The 21,133-nt window shown below is 48.1% G+C and overlaps 1 protein-coding gene across 1 annotated transcript in view; it reads right to left on the bottom strand.

Moving 5' to 3' along the window:
• Positions 1 to 7,687: 7,687 nt before the first annotated feature.
• The window catches only part of EAF1 (ELL associated factor 1), a 15,237-nt gene continuing 1,791 nt past the window's right edge, over positions 7,688 to 21,133 (bottom strand). The window contains exons 2-6 of the mRNA XM_055569962.1: positions 20,491 to 20,585; positions 18,426 to 18,562; positions 15,318 to 15,505; positions 13,488 to 13,712; positions 7,688 to 11,015 (exon numbers count right to left, since the gene is read on the bottom strand). Of these exons, the coding sequence (XP_055425937.1) occupies positions 10,969 to 11,015; positions 13,488 to 13,712; positions 15,318 to 15,505; positions 18,426 to 18,562; positions 20,491 to 20,585 (692 nt within the window). The 3' untranslated portion in view covers positions 7,688 to 10,968. The remainder of the gene's footprint in view (positions 11,016 to 13,487; positions 13,713 to 15,317; positions 15,506 to 18,425; positions 18,563 to 20,490; positions 20,586 to 21,133) is intronic.

The raw sequence follows: 21,133 nt of genomic DNA, 5'->3' as shown, positions 1-21,133 counted from the left end.
GAACCATTGGTAAATCATCTAGGTTAAAGACGAAATGTTTCTCCACAGCGAGTGACACCCAGAGAGGTTCACAGAGTTACATGGAGAAGAGAAGAGGGAGGAGAGAGTTAGAGGTTACCTGAATGAGATGAGGTGAAATCAATAGAGGAGAGAACAGGCTAGCCAGTAATCACTTCCTTATGTGTGCTCCACAACTAGACTTCTCAGAGATGTTCATGGAGTTATACAGAGAAGAGAAGAGGGAGGAAGGAGACAGAGGTGGCCAAGAGGACAAAAGGGGGGAATCAAAAGGAGAGAGACAGATCCAGCCAGTAATCAGTTCCCTAAGTGTTCTCCACCATCTGGAACACACAGAAATTCACAGATTTGGGTAGAGAAGAGAGGGGGTAGGGAGGAGACACAGGTGACCTGGTGGAAAAAAAGGAGTGTCCAAAGGGGAAGAGAGCAGTCAAGCCAGTAATCTCACTCCCAAGTAAAAATGGGTACTGAAGATTGGGTTCTTAAAGGTACAAAATTGATAACAAATACCAAAAAGCAAAGATTAAAATTCTAGAGTAGAGTTTGGAATTTCAAAAATACAATATTAACGAAAAGAAGAAAAAAGAGAAGAAAAAAAAAACAAAGTCACAAAAATTATATATATATATATATATATATATGAAGTTTGCTTTTTAAAAATAGGGTCTTTTTTTTTTGCAAAGTAATAGTAGGTTATAAAAGTGGAAATTAAAGGAGTAATAGAGGACTTAAAAATTTGAAAAAATTTAAAAAAAAAGAATGATTGTAAAAATAGTAAAAATATATCTAGGACTTTCTCTGGTGGTGTTGTGGGCAGTGTGGGGTCAGTTCATTTTTGGATAGTTCCTTGGTCTGGCTTATATTTCTCAAGATCTATAGGCCCCTTCCTATGTAGTCGGTACTGACTACAGGGTTTTAATCTATTGCACCTGTCACTTCCAAGGAGGTTCCCTCTGTTTTAGCTTCTTCTGTTTGCTGGTCTCTTCAGTGTCTGATTTCTGCCCTGACACAAGGGGGCGGTGGTGGACACTTTTTTAGGCTCACTTGTTCAGTCGCGATGTGGGGAGGGAGGGACGCTGCAAACAAGTAACACTGGCATGGGCTCGCAGTGCCTCAGCCACGCTGGGCCTGCCCCCCGCTCACAGAACGTGTGCCCTCCCTGCCCACACTGCTCAGGCTCTAGGTTGCTCTGCCTGGAACTGTCTGAGGCCAGCCCTGGGCTATATGTACCTCCCAGGTCTAACCTGCTCAGGTTCAGGCACTCAGGTAGTCCTCAGAGGCGCAGACTTGGTTGGGCCTGCGTTTTGTGCCCTTCCCAGGTCTGAGCAGCTCAGGCGATGGGGTGTTTGGCGAGCGCGGTCACCACGACTTATCGCCTCCCCCATCCCTGATGCTTGGTTTTCTGGGTGTACAACCAGTGCACCTTCTCAGGCGGATGTTGACCATCCAGAACTCCAAGAAATCTTAGTTAGCAAAGAAGCCTGCTTACAGTTTTGTAGCTAATGTCTCTCTGGGGCTGTGATTGCCCCCTTCTGGCTCTGGCTGCCTGTCACCAGAGGGGGATGGTCTGCTGCCAGCTATCTCTGTTCAGTCCTTTGTTCTGTGCGCGGGCCAGGCGGTGTCTTAGGTTAGGGCTGGCTTTTCGCGTGGTAGCTATCCCACAGTCTGGTTTGCTAGCCCAAGTTAGTTCACTCAGATTGCCCTTGGGGCATTCAGGCCAGATCCTTACTCTAAGCAATGCGGGCCACGCCTCCCTGCCCAGCCCCTGCTTGCTAGTGGCGGGTGCAGGCATCTGCGCTGCTTCTCCGCTGGGGGAGTTACCGTTGGGCTCGTAATCTGTGGGTTTTAATTATTTAGTTTTCCTCCCTGTTATGTTGCCCTCTGTGCTTCCAAGGCTCACCACAGACTCAGCAGTGAGAGTGTTTCCTGGTGTTTGGAAACTTCTCTCTTTTTAAGACTCCCTTCCCGGGATGGAGCTCCATCCCTACCTCTTTTGTCTCTTTTTTTGTCTTTTATATTTTTTCCTACCGCCTTTTGAAGACAATGGGCTGCTTTTCTGGGTGCCTGATGTCCTCTGCCGGCATTCAGAAGTTGTTTTGTGGAATTTACTCAGCATTTAAATGTTCTTTTGATGAATTTGTGGGGGAGAAAGTGGTCTCCCTGTCTTATTCCTCCACCATCTTAGGACTGTCTCCCTCCAGGTTGGTTCTGATGGGTCTACTTGGAGAGGCTGGCTCTCTGAGGGTGACGCCAGTCATGAAAGATGTGGTGTAGCTTGTGAAAAAAAAACCAGAGGCACAAATCTGGATTTGAACCCTGGCTCTGTCACCAACTCACTCTTAACTATCCTACTTAATTTGCCTAACGTCTCTGAGTCTCTGCTTTCTCATCTGAGTCTCAATTCTCATCTGGGAATTGTTGTTGTTTAGTTGCTAAGTTGTGTTCAACTCTCTGTGACCCCATGGGACTGTAGCCCACCAGGCTCCTCTGTCTGTTGGATTTCCCAGCAAAAACACTGGTGCGGGCCATTCCCCCTCCAGGCGATCATCCTGACTCAGGTATTGAACCTGCATCTACTGAATTTTAGGCAGATTCTTTACCACTGAGTTACCTGGGAAGCCCATGTACTGGGAATAATCGTACCTTATTCAGCGTTGTGCTGAATTTCAGAGATTGGTGGAAAACTATAAAGGTATGAAAAACTCGGGATGTTGTTCCCCAGAAGTTCTGCATCTAGGGTAGAAACTGAAACTGCTTCTCTGTTGAAAGGGTGCACACGGCTCAGGTCTTCCAGGTGAGAATGGAACATTCCTTTTTTTTTTTTCATTTTATTTTAAAATTAATTTAGTATAATTGGAGAATAATTCCTTTACAACATGGTGATGATTTTTGCCGTACATCAGCATGAATTGGCCACAGGTATACATGTGTCCCCCCCATCCTGAACCCCCCTCTCACCTCCCTTCCCACCCCATCCCTCTGGGTTGTTCCAGAGCACTGGCTTTGGGTGCCCTGCTTCATGCATCAAACTTGCCCTGGTCATCTATCTCACATACGGTAATGTACGTGTTTCAATACTATTCTCTCGAATCATCCCACCCTCGCCTTCTCCCACGGAGTCCAAAAGTCTGTTCTTTACATCTGTGTCTGCTTTGCTGCCTTGCATGTAGGATCATCAGTACCGTCCTTCTAAATTCCATATATATGCATTGATAGACAGTATTGGTCTTTCTCTTTCTGCCTTACATCACTCTGTATAATAAGCTTCCTGACTTGTGACAGACTTACAGACTGCAAAGTTTTGACAGCCCATGATTTTAGTCTCAAAGTTTCACAGTGATTTCTGCGCAGATGGCAGGAGTGACAAGGCGAGGCTGGGGATGTCACTGGAAAGAAGGCGTGATGATGACCCTTCAGAGCCACAGTGACCGGGGGACAGATTGCTTCCTGCTAACTCTGCAGTTACCAATTGTTGGGCCTGCACTCTGTGAATGGGGCACAGGGGCTGACTTGCACTCTCCCAGTCTGAACTGGCTTTTTACTCTTTCACCAGTAACGGGGGGCCCAAGCTCTGTTAAACTGATCCCCAAGGATCCACCCCTGGCTGGGATTCCCTAGGCCAGCCCAGGTGCTCCCATCATCACTAAGGAAGTGTGGGGATGGGGTTTGACCCCAGGCAAAGTTGTTTGAGTAACAAATTGGTAAGCAGTCTCTGCAGGAAACTTGGTAACGAGGACAGAAGAGCCAGGGCTTGGGAAGATGGCAGGATGAAATTTCTGCGCATCTTGGGGCAGACATGCCTGTCATCCATCACCCTGAGAGCAGTGTGCAGGGCACACATGGGTCAAACTGCTTAACTCTCCACATTCCCTTACAATTAACGAGCCAACCGCAGTGACTGCGCTACTTGGGTTATCCACCCCGGACAGATTTAAAGTTTCAAGGAAACTCAGATCTCCCTTTTGTGTGATAAATGAGTGCACAGCTCCAGGACCTTGGCGACTCACCAAGAAGACTGTTACCCTGGAGCAGCCCAGTTACCACCACAGACGCAGAGGCTCCAGGGTGTGGGCTGGTCCCCCACGTGCATCTCCATTTTTAACCATCCTGGCTGGGGGAGGGGTGGGGTACACATCATGCAGGAGTGAAGGAGTGATGAGTTGGGCCTCCCTGGTGGCTCAGACAGCAAAGAATCTGCCTGCAGTGTGCAAGACCTGGGTTTGATCCCTGGGTTCGATCCCTGGTTGCGAAAGAGGGAGGGCACGGCAACCCACTCCAGTATTCTTGCCTGGAGGATCCCATGGACAGAGGAGCCTGGCGGGCTACAGTCCACGGGGTCGCAAAGAGTCAGACAAGACTGAACAATTAAGCACACATACACACCCATCACTTCATCCAACACCAACCCCCCGAGAAACAGAGGGAAAGGATGCACACTGCCTCTATCAAAGGGGCTTTCTCTCTGGGGGCTCACCTGAGCTCCTTCCAGCTCCAGGCAGCTGACTGTTAGACAAGCCTCTAAGAAACAACCTTATCAAACCAGCCAACTCCCCTGCCTCTCTTCCCCACCTGCCCCAGTCCCTTCACAGAAAGGGAAAAGAGCCCACATTACAGTGAAATTCTGCCCCTAGTCAATTCAAGGGCAATGATGAATTTTGTCTTCGATGTTCCAACCTATAAACAGTACATACCACACTCCATGGGTGCCCCACCCCTAGTCACCTTCATCTAACACCTAGATGGGAAGTTCTGGCAGTCATTGTGGTCACCAGTCATCACCGAGGCTCACCAAGGGAGTTATGTCCTGGGGCAGTGGTTCTCAAGATTTAGGGTTCATCAGAATGAGCTGAAGGGCTGGTCATTCTGACCCAGCAGGTCTGGGGTGTGAGAATTCGGGTCTCTAACAAGGTCACAGGGATGCTGATGCTGCTGGACGGGGGACCTAGAAGCCTGCTCTGGGTAGATGTCTCACCTAAGAACCACCGCAGAAGTTCAGTTCAGTTCAGTTGCTCAGTTGTGTCTGACTCTTTGTGACCCCACGGACTGCTGCACGCCAGCCCTCCCTGTCCATCACCAACTCCTGGAGTTTACTCAAACTTATGTCCATTGAGTCGGTGATGCCATCTAATCATCTCACCTTCTGTCATCCCATTCTTCTTCAGACCTCTATCTTTGCCAGCATCAGGGTCTTTTCAGATGAGTCAGCTCTTTGCATCAGGTGGTCAAAGTATTGGAGTTTCAGCTTCAGCATCAGTCCTTCCAATGAATATTCAGGGCTGATCTCCTTTAGGATGGACTTGTTGGATCTCCTTGCAGTCCAAGGGACTCTCAAGAGTCTTCTCCAACACCACGGTTCAAAAGCATCAATTCTTCGGCACTCAGCTTTCTTTATAGTCCAACTCTCTCACCCATACATGACTACTGGAAAAGCCATAGCCTTGATGAGACGGACCTTTGTTGGTAATATCTCTTCTTTTTAATATGCTGTCTGCTGCTAAGTTGCTTCAGTCATGTCTGACTCGGCACGACCCCATAGACCACAGCCCACAGGCTCCTCTGTCCCTGGGATTCTCCAGGCAAGAACACTGGAGTGGGTTGCCATTTCCTTCTCCAATGCATGCATGCATGCTAAATTGCTTCAGTCGTGTCCGACTCTGTGCAACCCCATGGACAGCAGCCCACCAGGCTCCTCTGTCCACAGAATTCTCCAGGCAAGAGTACTGGAGTGGGTTGCCATTTCCTTCTCCATAATATGCTGTCTAGGTTGGCCGTAACTTTCCTTCCAAGGAATAAGCATCTTTTCATTTCATGGCTGCAGTCACCATCTTCAGTGATTTTGGAGCCCAAAGCAGACAAGGCCACAAACGCAGGGGAGACAGCTGGGGACCCCGAGTGGGTGGCTCTTTTATTCATTGAAGGGGGACAGGTCTGTGTCCCTTCCTCTTGAATCTCGGTGAGCCTTTGACAGCTCTGATAGAATGTGGCGGTGTGACTTCGGGGCCAGGTCATAAAAGGCCACGCAGCTTCTCAGAACACGCGTCCTACAGGAAGCAGCCAACATTAGGACGACACACTCCCTGAGCCGGCCTTGCTAGAGAGGCCAGGTGTGGCCCCAAACGAGCCTGCTTCCAGCCAACCCCACCACGGGACAGACACAGGAGAGAAGGCAGGCCTGTCCATCTGCCAACTGCCATCAGTTGAAGCCACAGGAAGCAGAATTGCCCAGCCCAGCTCTGTTCTAGTTCTAAAAGATTCCATCGTATGAAACGGTGATCTTTTTAAGCCACAAAAGTTTTGGGTCAATTTGTTACTTAGCAATAGGTAACCAGAGTGGCGCACTGGGTTGGAAAGGGTAGGTTAGCAAACCGCACGCAGTGAACGGGCAGGGCCCTGTGGGAGCCCATGGCCTGGGCGTGGCACCCTCTGCAGGGATCAGTTCAGATCTGTCTTAGCTCCTCTGGCCTTCCATCCACCCATCTGGCCAGGAGAAAAGCCAGAGCCTGGAGCGCCCTTAGCGATCCTGTGGCCCAAGGTTCCTAGCACAGCTGGAGACATGCCGTCCACTGGGGTGGTGGTGAATGATTGCAGTAATCACCCAATAATTGCCACAGCTCCCAAGGTCCAGTGAAGTTTGCCCTTCCTCCCGTGGGTGGCTTTAGCATCTCTGCCCACCCTGCCCTCGATCCTGAACTTGGCCCAGTGACGTCCGTTGGCCAATGAGGTGTCAGCAGTCGCAGCGTCCAGCGCCCCTGCCCCTGCCATGGCCATGTGCCCAGGCCCGGCCACTGGAGGACAGGACATGGAGTTGACTTGAGCGACCCGTGCTGTGTGGGCTGAGGTCACCCCAGACAGATCTGTCAGACCCCAGGCACAAGAAGGGGTCAAGATCAGAACTGCCCGGCCAGATCCGGTCTAAATTGCAAAATGAATACTTACTATCTTAAGCATCCAGCTTTGGGATGGTCTGTTACCTACTGCTCTGACGGCAACAGTTCACTGAGGATCAGACTCCCTTAGGTGACGGACACGCGCCGCCGCTCCCAAGAGTCTGGGCTGTCTCCCGTGTCTAGCTGAAGGCATGGGAGATACTTGCAGGGTTCGTGGCCGAGGATTCCTAGCCTTGTTCTCTGAGCGTGTAACTATGCTCAGCCCAAATCTACCGAGCAACCAACAGGTCAAAGACACCAGCGAATTCCAAAGGAAGGTGGTCACTTCCAGCCTGGAGTTGTCAGGGGCACCAAGAGCACCAGGCAGGCGTCGGTGCTGCTGCACCCCAGGTGTGGCGTGCGCGGCGGCCACGCGGTCGTTTCCAGACTGTCAACCGGGGGTCAGGGGTGTACATGGGCCCTCTGTTGTAGCACGGCGGTCCAGGTGAGCTAAAACGACTAGGAGACACGTCCAGGGAGTCAGTTTAATGCCCCCAGGGTTCTCAGACCCAGTACAGCCTCAGACTCCACGCGGCTTGCTACAGCCATCCTTTGGTTCTGATTTTCAGGCCTCTTAAAACAGAAGTGTAAATGCTAACGATCAGAAACACCAAATTAAAAAGGGAATCAATTTAGATAATTAGCCTTAAGCACAAAGGATTCTTAAAAGAACCCTACATTTTTCACTGACTCCTAGATCGATTTCTAGTAAAAAAAAAAAAAAAGAAAACTCAACAAATGTATATTGCTGACCTTCATTTTTTACTTAGTGATTTTTTTTAAAAGAGTAAACCAAAAAAAAAAACTTTACAGCAAATATTTTGCATAAATATAAACATGCATGTCTACTTCATAATTAAGCAAAATAAAACTTTCAGGCACAAGATTTTAATAATCATTAAAGAACGAGACAATGAATTCAAGACAGAAATAACAACAGCAACAAAGACATTTCATGACATTTCAATTGGTCTTGTCGTCCAACCTACTGGTTAAGGCCTGAGTTTTATGGATCCTACCTTCCTCACCAAATGGAAACATACGCTGTGGCTGCACCTAATGCATATCCACATGAGAGACAATTACTCTTTCAGAATAGTGTAATAAATACTTCACATGCACACACCCCTCCACACACAGCCTACTTAACCAGCGTCTCAAATAGGGAAGTAATAAGGATCTTGGAATTTTCAAGTTTTTCCACCACTGAAACACATACACATTAAAACCACACTTTAAAAAAATGATTCTGCTACAGAAATAAAAGAGTTAATGAGTGGCGTCACGACACATCTCTAGTCTGTTACGTTTCCCCGAATCACGCCCGTACGGCGGCTTGCCTGCCACGGCTCCTCAGATGCTTCACTGCACCCAGTGGCAGACGGTACACAGAACAAGGGAAAGGCCGTTTTAATGCTTCGGTCAGACAGTCTCCAGCTGTCCCCGGAGGCCGGGAGCGTCCCCACGGTTCTGTGCCCTCTTCCCACCAGACTGTGAACCTCTCCAGTCTGCTCCTGCAAGCTCCAGGGAAGAGAGAGGAGAACCACAGGGCCCGCTCAGGGTCCACGCCGACCAGCGCTTGAGCAAGAAGAAGGTCCGTGTGGGCTGGCGGCACCCGCAGAGCCCCGTGAGCGGGGCTGGGGCAGGCGGATAACAAGGCACAGAGGCAGGAAGAACAGGTACAGCTTGGCTGGCAGGAGGGCACTCGTGAGGGGGTCTGTGAGGCTGGAGGCTTCATTTCCAAAAACAAAGGATTCCTTACTCTGCCGGGCAAAGCTGGAGGGTGCGCGGAGGCAACCAGCACAGACTTGTGCAGAGAACAGAACAAGGGCTGGGCCAGCAGCTGTGACAGGCCTGCAGGGCCAGCATGCGGGGACAGGGCGGGGGCTGCGTGCAGGGCCCACCCCCCAAGGCAGGCCACCGGCAGGCACTGCCGAGGCACCCACAGACCCCGGACAGGCCCAGACCCCGGGCTGGCCACGCGCATCAAGCCTCTGAGGGGAGGAAAGGAGGGAGAGAGGCTTAAATAGATCTATCTTTAGTCCAAGTTCCTGGTGCCCGCCCCAGCCTGAACAAGTGAAGAGCGGTGAAACAATTCCCACGTCCAGAAACAATTCACGTCTCCCGACCATCACCTTTGGGCTTCCCTGGCAGCTCAGACGGGAAGGCATCCACCCGAAGTGCAGGAGACCCAGCTTCGATCCCTCACTCAGGAAGATCCCCTGGAGAAGGCAATGGCAACCCACTCCAGTATTCTTGCTGGAGAATCCTATGGACAGAGGAGTCTGGAGGGTTACGGTCCATGGGGTCACAAAGAGTTGGACATGAGTGAGTGACTAACACACACAACCACGACCTTCAGCTTCCCTGAGCGGTCATTACCAAGAAATTAAAAACAATCAATTCATTCTAAGTAAGTTCCTACCTGCCATGAACTCCACGAAACCACATGATGGGCAGAGGACCCAGCACAGGCGCTGGCGTGAGCCCTGAGCGCAGCTGGTGGAGTGGCCTGAGCAGGCTTCCCGGCCCCCACTCCAGCTTACTGGGACCACTGCGCAGGGGACACAGGTGACTTCGTGAGGCTCAACTCAAAGCCCCTGCCACCAATCACCTAGCTTCTTCCTGGGTCCAGACTGCTTCCCTCCACTAGCCAAGGAGGGAGAGGTCACCGGCAGGAGAAAGGTCAGTCTTCATGTTCTCAATACGGCTGAATCGAAGCCGACAGATATTTCTCAGGACATAATCATTCAGGTGACAGAAGCGGGCGACTCCATACTAACGCACTAATTGTGGGACGACTTATCACACATCCATGGTGTACAGAACGCTTCCCCCAAAAAACAGATTCATCTGGAAACGGCACACCACAGAAGGCAATCCTGTGACTTTCTTCTGGTTGCATATAAAAAACGAGCCAGCTTGGGACTCAGGCACAAACAGCGGTACAAAAGCAAGACCTGGGGAGCCCTGCCAACACCTGCTCCTTGCACACTGCATGCCCCCCAGCCAGACCGCAGTCTGGAGAGCAGCTGCCCGCCCATCTGCTCAGAGGCCTCCTCACCTCAGCCCTCCCACTGCAGTCCCCACTGGCAGCCTTCAAAAGAAGCCCTCTCGTTATGGATCCATGCGGAGCTGAAAGCCCCAGTTTAAGCGAGTCACGGGCATCAGCACCGTGGCTGCTGGCTTCCTTTCCTCCCCACCGACCCTCACGTGGGACTGATGTATTCAGGGACTGCGTGGATTTAAACTGGAGAGAAGGAGCCCACACTTCTATCTTTTGGAATCCAGGAAAAGCTCCGATGCACAACACAGCTCTTACACAGGCCCATGGACAAGACTCTGGTTCCGGTAAGAGATTCAGGGGCAGCAGTGGGAAGGCCTGGTCTGGGGCAAGACGCTGGCCCCACGCCAGCCACGCACGTCCCTTCCTCATCTGCAGGCATGGGGCTGAGCCACGACTCCAGGCCCCGCTACGGACGCTCTCGTACCCCTTCCTGAAGTCCGTTTCTATACAGGCCTGCCAGGCCGGGTCAGGCAGAACCTCTTCAACACCGCGGGTCCATAGCTGGAAGTGGCTGGAACACGTGTCCGTGCTGGGGTTTGAGGCTGCCCTCTCCCCCTACCCCTCCTTTCACTGGGGCAAACCATTTGGTCACGCTGGTGGCTGCTGAGGTTTGACACTGAAGCACTGGCCAGGAGAAGAAGTGGCCTTTGAGGAACCTAGACCAGGGCACGTTTGTCTGGTTTCCATTAACAGTGTTAACCAAATAGAGATACAATTCTGTTAGTTCTGCTATAGATCTACTTAGAACTTTGAAACATTGAGATTGTTCAAAAATTACTTGAGAAAATCACCCATCACCACTAAGTTAAAGACATGCACGTCTGAGCACTTCAGAGCCTCCAATTCCTCCTAGAGTCACAATCCCCACATTTTCCTCTCAGCGTGGACTGCACGCTCAAGCAGCCTGTTCTCGCGGCAGATCTGTGCACCAAAAAGTTGATTTCAAAAAATCCGGCTCTAGTCATCACTGTCACTGCCAGACTCGCTCAACTGCAAGTCATTTCCTATAAAAAGAAAACAGAGTCAGACCAAAAGGACACAGTTTAGAAACAGCTCCCCCGTGGTTCTTTGGTTGCCTGTCTGGGCTCTCATGCTCCAGTAACACCAGGCTGGCTCAGTTTAATTATGGAGGAAAACTGATTTGGCTCGGCCACAAAACTGGTGCCGTCAATGTTTTAAAAGAATTGCTCTTTTTGCATTTGCAAAAGACAGCAATACTGCGTAATGAGGCAGAGCAGGGAGGGACTGGCTACACGGTTTTTACACGTCTCAATAAACAGCAAAAACTAGTCATAAATTGACTATCTAGTGGAATTGTTCATATAAAGTTTCTTTATAAGAGCAAAAATAATAATACCCAGTTGGGTTTCCTGGTCAGGCAGCTAAATTCTGTTTATGCCAATAATATGCTAATGCAGCATAAACACACACCCAGCCCCTCTGGCCGGAATAGTCACGTTATTTTACACCTCAGGTCTGAACTACTGAGCTCTGTAAAACCTTCAATTTTGTTCAGCATGCAACATCTAGGTTTAGGAGTGAAGAATGTAAAGCTTTTCCATCTAAAAGAATAAGAGGACTCATAGGACCTCAGCTGATACCACCTGGAACAGAACAAAAGTGAACTACATTTCTGGATCACCGATCTCTGCATCACTGATCACTGATGTCCTCTCAGTGTGTTCTCAGGACCCCAGGGTCCCCGAGGCCCTTTCGGAACACTTTGACCCGAGCTCCTCCCTTTTCTAACTATAAACCTTTGTGACGCCAGATTTTCTTTACAGACTTCAAGCCACACAACTGATGGCAAGGCTGAATGCAGAAGCAGATGTAAACTCCCTACTTTGTAAAAGAGATTGGCAAAATTTTAAAGCAATGTTACTCTTCACACTAAATATTTTTTTATTTAGAAAATTTTTCATAAAAGTGTTACTTTTATTATCATATGGCTGATTGTCATTTTTTCAGATGAATTACTGAGTATTTTAAGCATGTCTCAGGTTTAATTTCTAATGTGGTAAACACTGACACAAGCTATAAACGTAAAAGCTCCTTGGGGTCCTCAATAATTTTTATGACAGAAAGAGGTCTGAGAGCAATAAAGGTGACCTCTGCTGTCCCAGATGTGGGAAGGAGGGCACAGCACCAGCAAGTAATCCCAATCAGAAGAGCTGAGCACCATCGCTTACGAAGAAGGTGACGTGCATGTGAACAGCTCAGCATAACGGAGCTGAAGACTCAGTTCTGAGATTTCTTAACAGTTCATTTGACACAGGTTCAAGCTGATCCATTTGTTTTTTGGGGGAAAAGTTATAATGCATGCTACCATTTAGGAAAACAATACTATCTTCACTCAGTATGTTTTTACATTAGGGTTTAGGAGATTTGTGCTATTTACTTTGACTTTAGGGTTTCTAAGTTGGTTCTGGTTGACGATCCTAGTTTAAGTAACTTTAGTACTTTATTGGATATGTGGTATGCAAAGATTAAGGTCTTGCCATTGGAAAAGCTACAAGCCAGAAGAGCTAATAAAGAGCCATAAAGAACTAAAAAGGAGTTTTAGGCACTTAAACATGCACTGAACTATTTTTGGCTCTTACTTTCTGGGAGGAAAGGAAGCTTAGCACTGACTAGGTAAAACAAGAGCTGAGTTACACAGTCACAGGCGCTGCGGTCATTCTCCAGTATGAATACCAGAGGTCCAGAGTAAAACTTAGTTCCCTGAACCAATGGGGAAGAGTGCCAAGTATACCTGAAATCCAGAAGCTCAGCCTGCATCGTGAGATGGCAGAAGACAGCCTTCACTGGCTTCACAACAGTGCTGAACCCACTCAGGTAGGGGAGCAGGGCACGGCACGCACGGGAGTGTGCGCACTGGGGTGGGCGGGGAGTGCTCGCGCCGCAGCGGGCAGAGGCCTACACGGCCGGCCCACACAAGGCGTCTGTTAGGCGTCTGCAGTGTGGGGCTGAGCGGCTCCGCCTGCCCCACAGGAGCAGGTTACGGCACTTCCCGAAGCCAGCCCAGGAGGACACCCAGCTCCAGGGGCTCTGGCGAGAGGACAGGGCGCAGGCCTGCATCTCCCCGCCTCCTAGACGAAGACGGCTGTTCTCCTTCCCCTCTGCCTTACCACCACCAGCTGTGCCGAAGGCCACGGACACTAGTGTCCCTTTCTTCCCGCCTGCCCAAGGTTGGCTGGTTCCAAACTCACACGTCAGCACTTCCCAGAATCCACAAAACTTAATTTGTGCCAATACAGAAAAGCAAAGAAAAGGAACAGATTTTTAATTCTGTGCTTCCTGTTTTTACTGCTTGGGGACTTTACTTGGTCCCTTCTGCTTCAAACTGTCTTTGCAGGACCCTTTCTTATGCCGTAAGTATCTTCAGGTTTATAGACTCTGGTGTAAGACGACAGAAGCCACCACTCCGGCCGGCCCTCCCAGCTCCGCCCGGGCTGTAGGCAGGAAGGCCCACTTACTGAGGGTGCTCATGAGCTGCGTGCTTCCCGGCGGCCGCGCGGCTCCGGTCCCGTTGGCCACGGCCGGCCGGCCGCCAAAGGGCTGCAGGGGCGAGGCGGGGCCGCTGTCCTCGCCGCCACTGCTGGAGCTGTCGTCGTCGCTCCCCGACGAGCTCTCCGAGTCCGAGGAGCTGCTCCCACTGCTGCTGCTCATCTGCTCAATGATGTCCACCTCGGCCCTCAGTTCTGGAACAGACGACAGGGCGGGGTCAGCGCATCGAGCTTTCCGCACACAGGGCACGGGCAAAACCCAGAGCAACCACGGGTACCTGAAGGCGAGCTCCTACCTCTCGAGCCCTTAAAAACAAACAAAATAACCAAAACCAACAAACAAAAACACCTAACATGTCTCTGGAGAGACAACGGAAACATTTAATTCACCCAAAGTACCCAAAACGGACCCTGGTTCAAGATAACGATTCTTTTAAGAAATGAAGTTAAATCTGTTTGGCCTTATCTGCTTAAAAAAAAAGGAAAAAAAAAAAAAAATTGTGAATGACAGGATTAAACACCAAATAAGAGAAGAGCAATATTCTGCTCAGGCGCTGAGAAATATCTGACCAGGAACTAGAAGGTCTGAGCACTGGCTTTGGATCCACCTCTAACCAGCTGGGAGACCCAGGTGGAAGGCAATGAATTTTCCAGGACGCTCTGGAAAAAGAAAGGGCCAGAGCAGACAGCCTCTGGGGTCCTCTCCTTGCACGTCCCACAAGGCTCACAGGAGGGGCCAAGGCTGCTAAAGAATGTCTTTCTCTTCCTCCCGTCCTCTTTACACATCTGACGAACAGCCATACCTTTAGGTGCTATGCTTGTATTAAACGTAAAGCAGGAAATAACACGTTTTACCCGACCACTTCAGTGTCCCTGAACGTATTAAGGATCCACCACAGAACACATCGGGGAAGGCGCCAGATTCCCCTGTCCAAACACACCACGAGACCTTAAATGACTATGGTTCCTTTAAACGTAACTGGCAACAACCAACCACTCATGGCCCAATTCCTATTCAGCTAAAGTGAAAACTTGCACAGTCAGCATTCCAATGTCCAGGAGGAAAAACAAAATCCAGAGGCTTAACAACTGTGCCCCACACACAGTGATCTCATTTGCAAAGAGACAGTATTTCCACAAGGTGGAAAAGGCAAATTTCCCAAGGGCAACTTTTTATCTTTTCCTGTTTACTGCTGTTACGGGTTTAATTTTATTTCATAAAACTTCAAAAATATGAAATACAACACTTACCTTCATAACTTCCTAAGAGTCTGGACAACTAAAACCATCCACTGTGTGGGGGAGAAAACCACGGTGAGCTGTGTCTCAGGCTTTCACTGCAGAGAGCCTGACCAGACAGCTAAGTCCTTTGAGGCCACTGGTCCTTATGGAGCTTTCCTACTTCACACTTTGTGTCAGTACAAAGCACTGGCTGAGGAATTTAACCTAGACACTGTGTTTACATTGGCACGCTTGGTTTTCAACCCCAGCACCTGGGAATTCTCTTCTTCCAAAGCCTTAAGGTGTGCCATATGGACCTTCAGATGGTAGTCAGGCTTGTTTAAATCCCAGGCCTCTAAGCAGACCACTACAGAGACAGCCACAACCCAAGTCACTGAACTCCCCCTTATCAAACGAGGTGACTGGTAACCCCCGCACACCCATCACCTCTGGAATGGTGAGCCCTGCATAAACTGCTACAGTGGCAGAGAATGCCCGTGCTGCCAGCCCTGTGACCTCCACAGAAACATCAATGCCCTCCTCCAACTTGATACCAGGGCTCCAGAAACCGCTCTCTACCTCTTTTGATGTCATCCAGCTGAGGTTCAGGTGAGGGGTTATCTTTTAAGGGAGAGGTTTTAGGTCCAGCCGGAGGCTTCGTTGGCGCTCTGAACGGCATAGGTGGAGGTGGCGGCGGCTGGGATGGCTGTGGGGGTCGAGGGGGCTGCTGCTCCATTCGGGCTTGGATTTTACTGCTCCCCTCAGCTCTGAAATGAGAAATGGTCTGTGAAATGGAGGGGCAAAAATAGAGGTTCTCAGATCTGCCCCAGTTACCAAGTACCCGGAACCATCTGCAGAACCGCAGGCTTCAGAAGACTGTGCCTATAGTTTTATCACACAGATGACTCATGCTGCTGCGTCCCAGCTCTGCACTGTGCACCAAGGACAAATGGATACAACACTCGCTGCCTTCAAGGGGCTCACGTTTTTTTACCGAGCCGCAGCGGTTTTTTTACCTACCGCAGCACTGAGGTAGGATATACTGTGATTATGAGAACCCGTCTGAATTACAGAAAATGTAACTACTCGACTTCTGCACACTATAAAGTTATAACCACAGGCAAATGAGTTATTAAAGAAAACTAGCTCTGGAGAAGGCAATGGCACCCCACTCCTGTACTCTTGCCTGGAAAATTGCATGGACGGAGGAGCCTGGTAGGCTACAGTCCATGGGGCTGTTAAGAGTCGGACATGACTGAGCGACTTCTCTTCCACTTTTCAGTTTCATGCACTGGAGAAGGAAATGGCAACCCACTCCAGTGTTCTTGCCTGGAGAATCCCAGGGACGGGGCAGCCTGGTGGGCTGCTGTCTATGGGGTCACACAGAGTCGGACATGACTGAGGTGACTTAGCAGCAGCAGCAGCAGCTCTGGAAATACTGGCCTGTTTGCAGTTTTTTCCCCATTATCTACTTACCACTTGCTCACTTTGTCACAGGCCAACTCTTGCTGGCAGCACGCAGAGCATTCCACCCCAGACCAAGAAAGTACCATCCATTAACAATTTCTTTTGTAAATGGACTAGCTCAGCATTTTTCAAACTTTGGGGAATCTCTATTAAAATGCAGACTGTGACTTAATAGGTCCTGAAATCTCATATTTTTAACAAACACTTAAGTGATAAATAATAGAACCACTGGGCTACTTCTACTTATAGAATAAAATTTGACTTTAAAATAAAATCTAATTTGCCTCATATGACACATGTAATGCCTGTCAAATTAAAAATTAAAAGAGAGCTCACTATTCAAAAGAAATTAGTGATCAATGGCTTCCCTGGTGGCTCAGATGGTAAAGCATCTGGCTACAATGCAGGAGACCTGGGTTCAATCCCTGGGTCGGGAAGATCCTCTGGAGAAGGAAATGGCACCCCACTCCAGTACTCTTGCCTGGAAAATCCCATGGACAGAGGAGCCTGGTAGGCTACAGTCTACGGGGTCGCAAAGAGTCAGACACGACTGAGCGACTTCACTTTCTTTCTTTCTTTAAGTGATAAAACACTGCTGGTTCCCAGATGACACTTAGTAGTAACAGAAACCCCCACAACCAACAGCTTCTGGAAGGCCAACCGCAGCCCCTGGCTGGAGAAGGTAATCTACCGACACACACTGAGCAGCAGGAGAGGGCTCCATGGCATCCGCCCAGCAGAACTCCCGGCGGCCCTGAGGCAGTCACCAGCGCACTGACCCTGTCTCTTCATCTGTGTACGGAAGGATAACACCACCTTTCCAAAAGTTACTTGTAAAAGTTGGATAACGCACGTAAAACATCTAGCACAGTGCCTGGCCTGTGATAAGACCTCAATAAATCGTGGGTACCTTTTCTTTTTGTGGAATGAGTAAAGAAAAAAAGCTTGAGGAAGCATACACAGAAAAACATCGGACTGTAACACTCTCTTTAAAATTTACTCTATTACAATAATTACTGTATCACAATAATAGAACCACTGGGTTACTTCTACTTATAGAATAAAATTTGACTTTAAAATAAAATCTAATTGGCCTCATTTGACACATGTAATGCCTGTCAAATTAAAAATTAAAAGAGAGCTCACTATTCAAAAGAAATTAGATAAAGCTTTGATATTATAATAATCTCAAATGTATCCTGTAAAAATTTAATGTTGTCAACTCTAAAAAAGAATATATATTACTCAATTATTCTTTTATAATTTTAAGTCTGTAAACTTAACTCTTATCCCTTTGGTGGTACTGTATCAACAACCACGTCAAGTCAGTTCAGTCGCTCAGTCGTGTCCGACTCTTTGTGACCCCGTGAATCACAGCATGCCAGGCCTCCCCTGTCCATCACCAACTCCCGGGGTTCACTCAAACGCACGTCCATCGAGTCAGTGATGTCATCCAGCCATCTCATCCTGTCATCCCCTTCTCCTCCTGCCCCCAATCCCTCCCAGCATCAGAGTCTTTTCCAATGAGTCAACTCTTCGCATGAGGTGGCCAAAGTACTGGAGTTTCAGCTTTAGCATCATTCCTTCCAAAGAAATTCCAGGACTGATCTCCTTCAGAATGGACTGGTTGGATCTCCTTGCAGTCCAAGGGACTCTCAAGAGTCTTCTCCAACACCACAGCTCAAAAGCATCAATTCTTCTGCACTCAGCCTTCTTCACAGTCCAACTCTCACATCCATACATGACCACAGGAAAAACCATAGCCTTGACTAGATGGACCTTTGTTGGCAAACTAATGTCTCTGCTTTTGAATATGCTATCTAGGTTGGTCATAACTTTTCTTCCAAGGAGTAAGTGTCTTTTAATTTCATGGCTGCAGTCACCATCTGCAGTGATTTTGGAGCCCAAAAAATAAAGTCTGACACTGTTTCCACTGTTTCCCCATCTATTTCCCATGAGATTAATAAAATTGACTTAATCATAAAGCACACCCTTCTCCCCAGTGACTTCTACGTTTCAGGTCTTAAAAACATAATTTATTTTCATTGCCTTTGAGGAAAAGATATTTTATTGACTTGTCTGAGAAGACACAGGTGGGAGCTGCTGAGCCTGCCAACAGGACGCTAAATTCCCAGATGGGCATACTCTTATAAAATAACTGAATAGACAAGGTAAGTCTACAGAAACGGCACAGCAACCTTTATCTGCTTGTTCACATACCGCGTCTTCTTGACCTGGATGCTGCTGCTGAGCTTTTCCAGCACATACTCTCCAGTGTCGTGATTGATGATCAGCACACAGTCCTTCTGGTAAGGCCGCTTGTTCCCCTTGAACACAGTCATCGGTGGTGTGGATCCCTTTTCCGCCACAAAAGAACAATTCAGACAATCAAACCAAATACCCTAGTTATGAATATCAAGACTGAATTTAGAGCTGGCTTTATCTCATCAAATCTTTTATCAGAACTACCCAAACAGGAATAGAAAGGGGACTTCCTTGGTGGTCCAGTGGCTAAGACTCTGTGCTTGCAAGGCAGGGGGCCCGGGTTCGGTTCCTAGTCAGGGAACTAGATCCCACATGCTGCAACTAAGACTCAGCGCAGTCAAATAAATAAAAATTTTTTTTTTAAAAAAGAAACAGAATAAGCTGATTGCATTTTATTTTTGCTTGGGAAGCCAGGAGTTAAAGAGGAAGTAATACAGCAAGAATATATAACTGTGCAACTATCTCTAAGTAATCAAGAAATAAATATTGAATTTTTAAGTTACTGTACATTTTCCAGAGATTTGGGAAATGTTACAAATAATAGCAAAGTGTGAACTGAGAAACAGAAGTGACGCATTCCTGTCTGACACTGAGTAGAGCTCTCACTATGAGCAGTAAAGCTAGTGAGTGATCTCTGCATTTCCTTGTAATAGGAGAGTCCGGGCTTCCCCTTCATGCTAAGTAACCACACACCTTCTCCAGGCTCACTGTTCTGGCTGGTTCAAGTACCTCAAGCCACTAACCTGCCTAAGGCCTTCCATGACTGCCCAGTGCTTAAGGCCCAAAAAGAAAACCTATAAACCAGCCACCTGGCCCCTCCACTGCACCGGCTCCTCTCACCCCGGGCTCTGCGGGTTCCAGAGAAGAAGGCACCAGTCCTCTCTGAGAACCGCAAGTTCTGTCCTGCAGGGATTTAACAAGGATTCTGTCTGCAACATCCCAACCCTTCCCTCCCTCTCAGTTATTCAACCTTCAAATCTGCTCAAAGGTCACTTCCTCAGGCAAGTCTCCCTAGATTTTCTAAAGTAAGTGCTATGTTTTCCTACAGTTATTTAAACTCCCTAAGGACAAGAAACACGCTTGTTTTCTTCAAGAATATATTCTCAGTACCTAGTAATGAGCCAGCACCACAGTGGGTGGATGTTAACATTTGCCGAATGTATCGTTTAATCCCCTGGATGGAATCAGAAATTGGTTGGCTCCTTGACTTCTGGTTCATACAGTAAAAATTAAGAGCTGGAAGGGACGTTAGGGATCATTTATCTAACCTCTTTATTTTACATTTGGGAAAGTAAGGTCCAAAGGGAGATGATGCAACCTGCCAAAGGCAACAACTAATGAGACAGCAGTTTGAACTGGCAGACAGTTTTCTGTCAGCACAAAGCTTCCCAGGCTCTCTGTCTAGAGCCTTTTCATTCTCTCACTGGTTACCAAGAACTAATCATGTTCCAGGACAGGCCTGGGACATGCACGTGTTTATTAAGACTATTCTGTCTGATCCTTGTGATCAGAGTGGTGCCTTGGTAAGACTTTAGCAGTGTCTCTCTGCGAGGGTTCTCCACCCAGCTTTTAACCTGTGGCTCTGAACCTAGGCCCTGCCTGAAACTGCCAGTCTGCACATCACCCCCTGCCAGATTCACGAACCACGCTGATGCTGCCCCTGCCTCTCCACGCCCCTAAGCTATTGCTGTTTTATACCCATAGGGCACTTGGGCCTCTTTCTCTGCAGCTGCTGGGGGAGGCTACATATGTCTAAAGGAGGAGCCAGGTCCCACCTTGCCTTCTTAGGAACAAATGGAGAAAGGGAGTTTGGGAAAAACTACAAAGAATTTTTTTTTACTAAGGAGCCTGGGAAGCATGAATTCTATCCCATCTGACCCCCATAGTTCCTTTTCTCCTTATGTTGGCACTTCAGAAATCTAGAAGTTTTTAAAAAGGAGGAAATCAAATTGGAATAACAGAATATGAGGATTCACTGTGATTCCACATTAAAAAACAACAACGATGTAATAATACCTACAGGGATATGTGGCAGCGTAATTGTGACTTCATCTCCTTTGCCGACCTGAAGCTCTCCTTCACAGGAAGTATCTATAGACGCCGGCTTAAAGTCATCTAAAGGGAAAGAAAAGAAGCATTTATCCACCAGGTTACTTGTATTAAGTGCTTGCACGGCATTCGCATGTAAGAATGGAAATTTGTTGTAATTCAGATAAAAGAAAATACAAACCACTTAGAATTTCTTAAAATGTTATCTCACTGTGGAAAACTTCTCATATACAACAGCAAAGAGAATAATACAATGAGTCCTGTGTACCATCACCCAGCTTCATTACCAGTTCTGGGACAATATTGTTTCATCTGTACCTCCATATACTTTCCCTCTTATCCCCACTGGATAATTTTGAAGGAAAAAGGCTAGAATTTACATAACTTTTCATTAAGCAAAGATACTCCCTTCCCTTAAGTGACAGATGAAAATTCATGCCTTATTACCCCACAATGAGGTGTTTTATTAGGGTTATTGTAAGGATGAAAAGCGACAGAGTATGTTTTTAAAACCCTGTGATTGTAAAACACAGTATGAAACATGAAAGGTCACAGCATTTTGATAAGAACTGTCAAAGTGAGGATTTGCCATACTCCAGTTCCACAGCTTTAAT

Source organism: Bubalus kerabau, chromosome 2 (genome assembly GCF_029407905.1).
Source record: "Bubalus kerabau isolate K-KA32 ecotype Philippines breed swamp buffalo chromosome 2, PCC_UOA_SB_1v2, whole genome shotgun sequence".
In the NCBI taxonomy this organism is placed as follows: Eukaryota; Metazoa; Chordata; class Mammalia; order Artiodactyla; family Bovidae; genus Bubalus; species Bubalus kerabau.
Note: the sequence above shows the minus strand (reverse complement) of the source record. Positions and strands in the feature narration are given on the sequence as shown.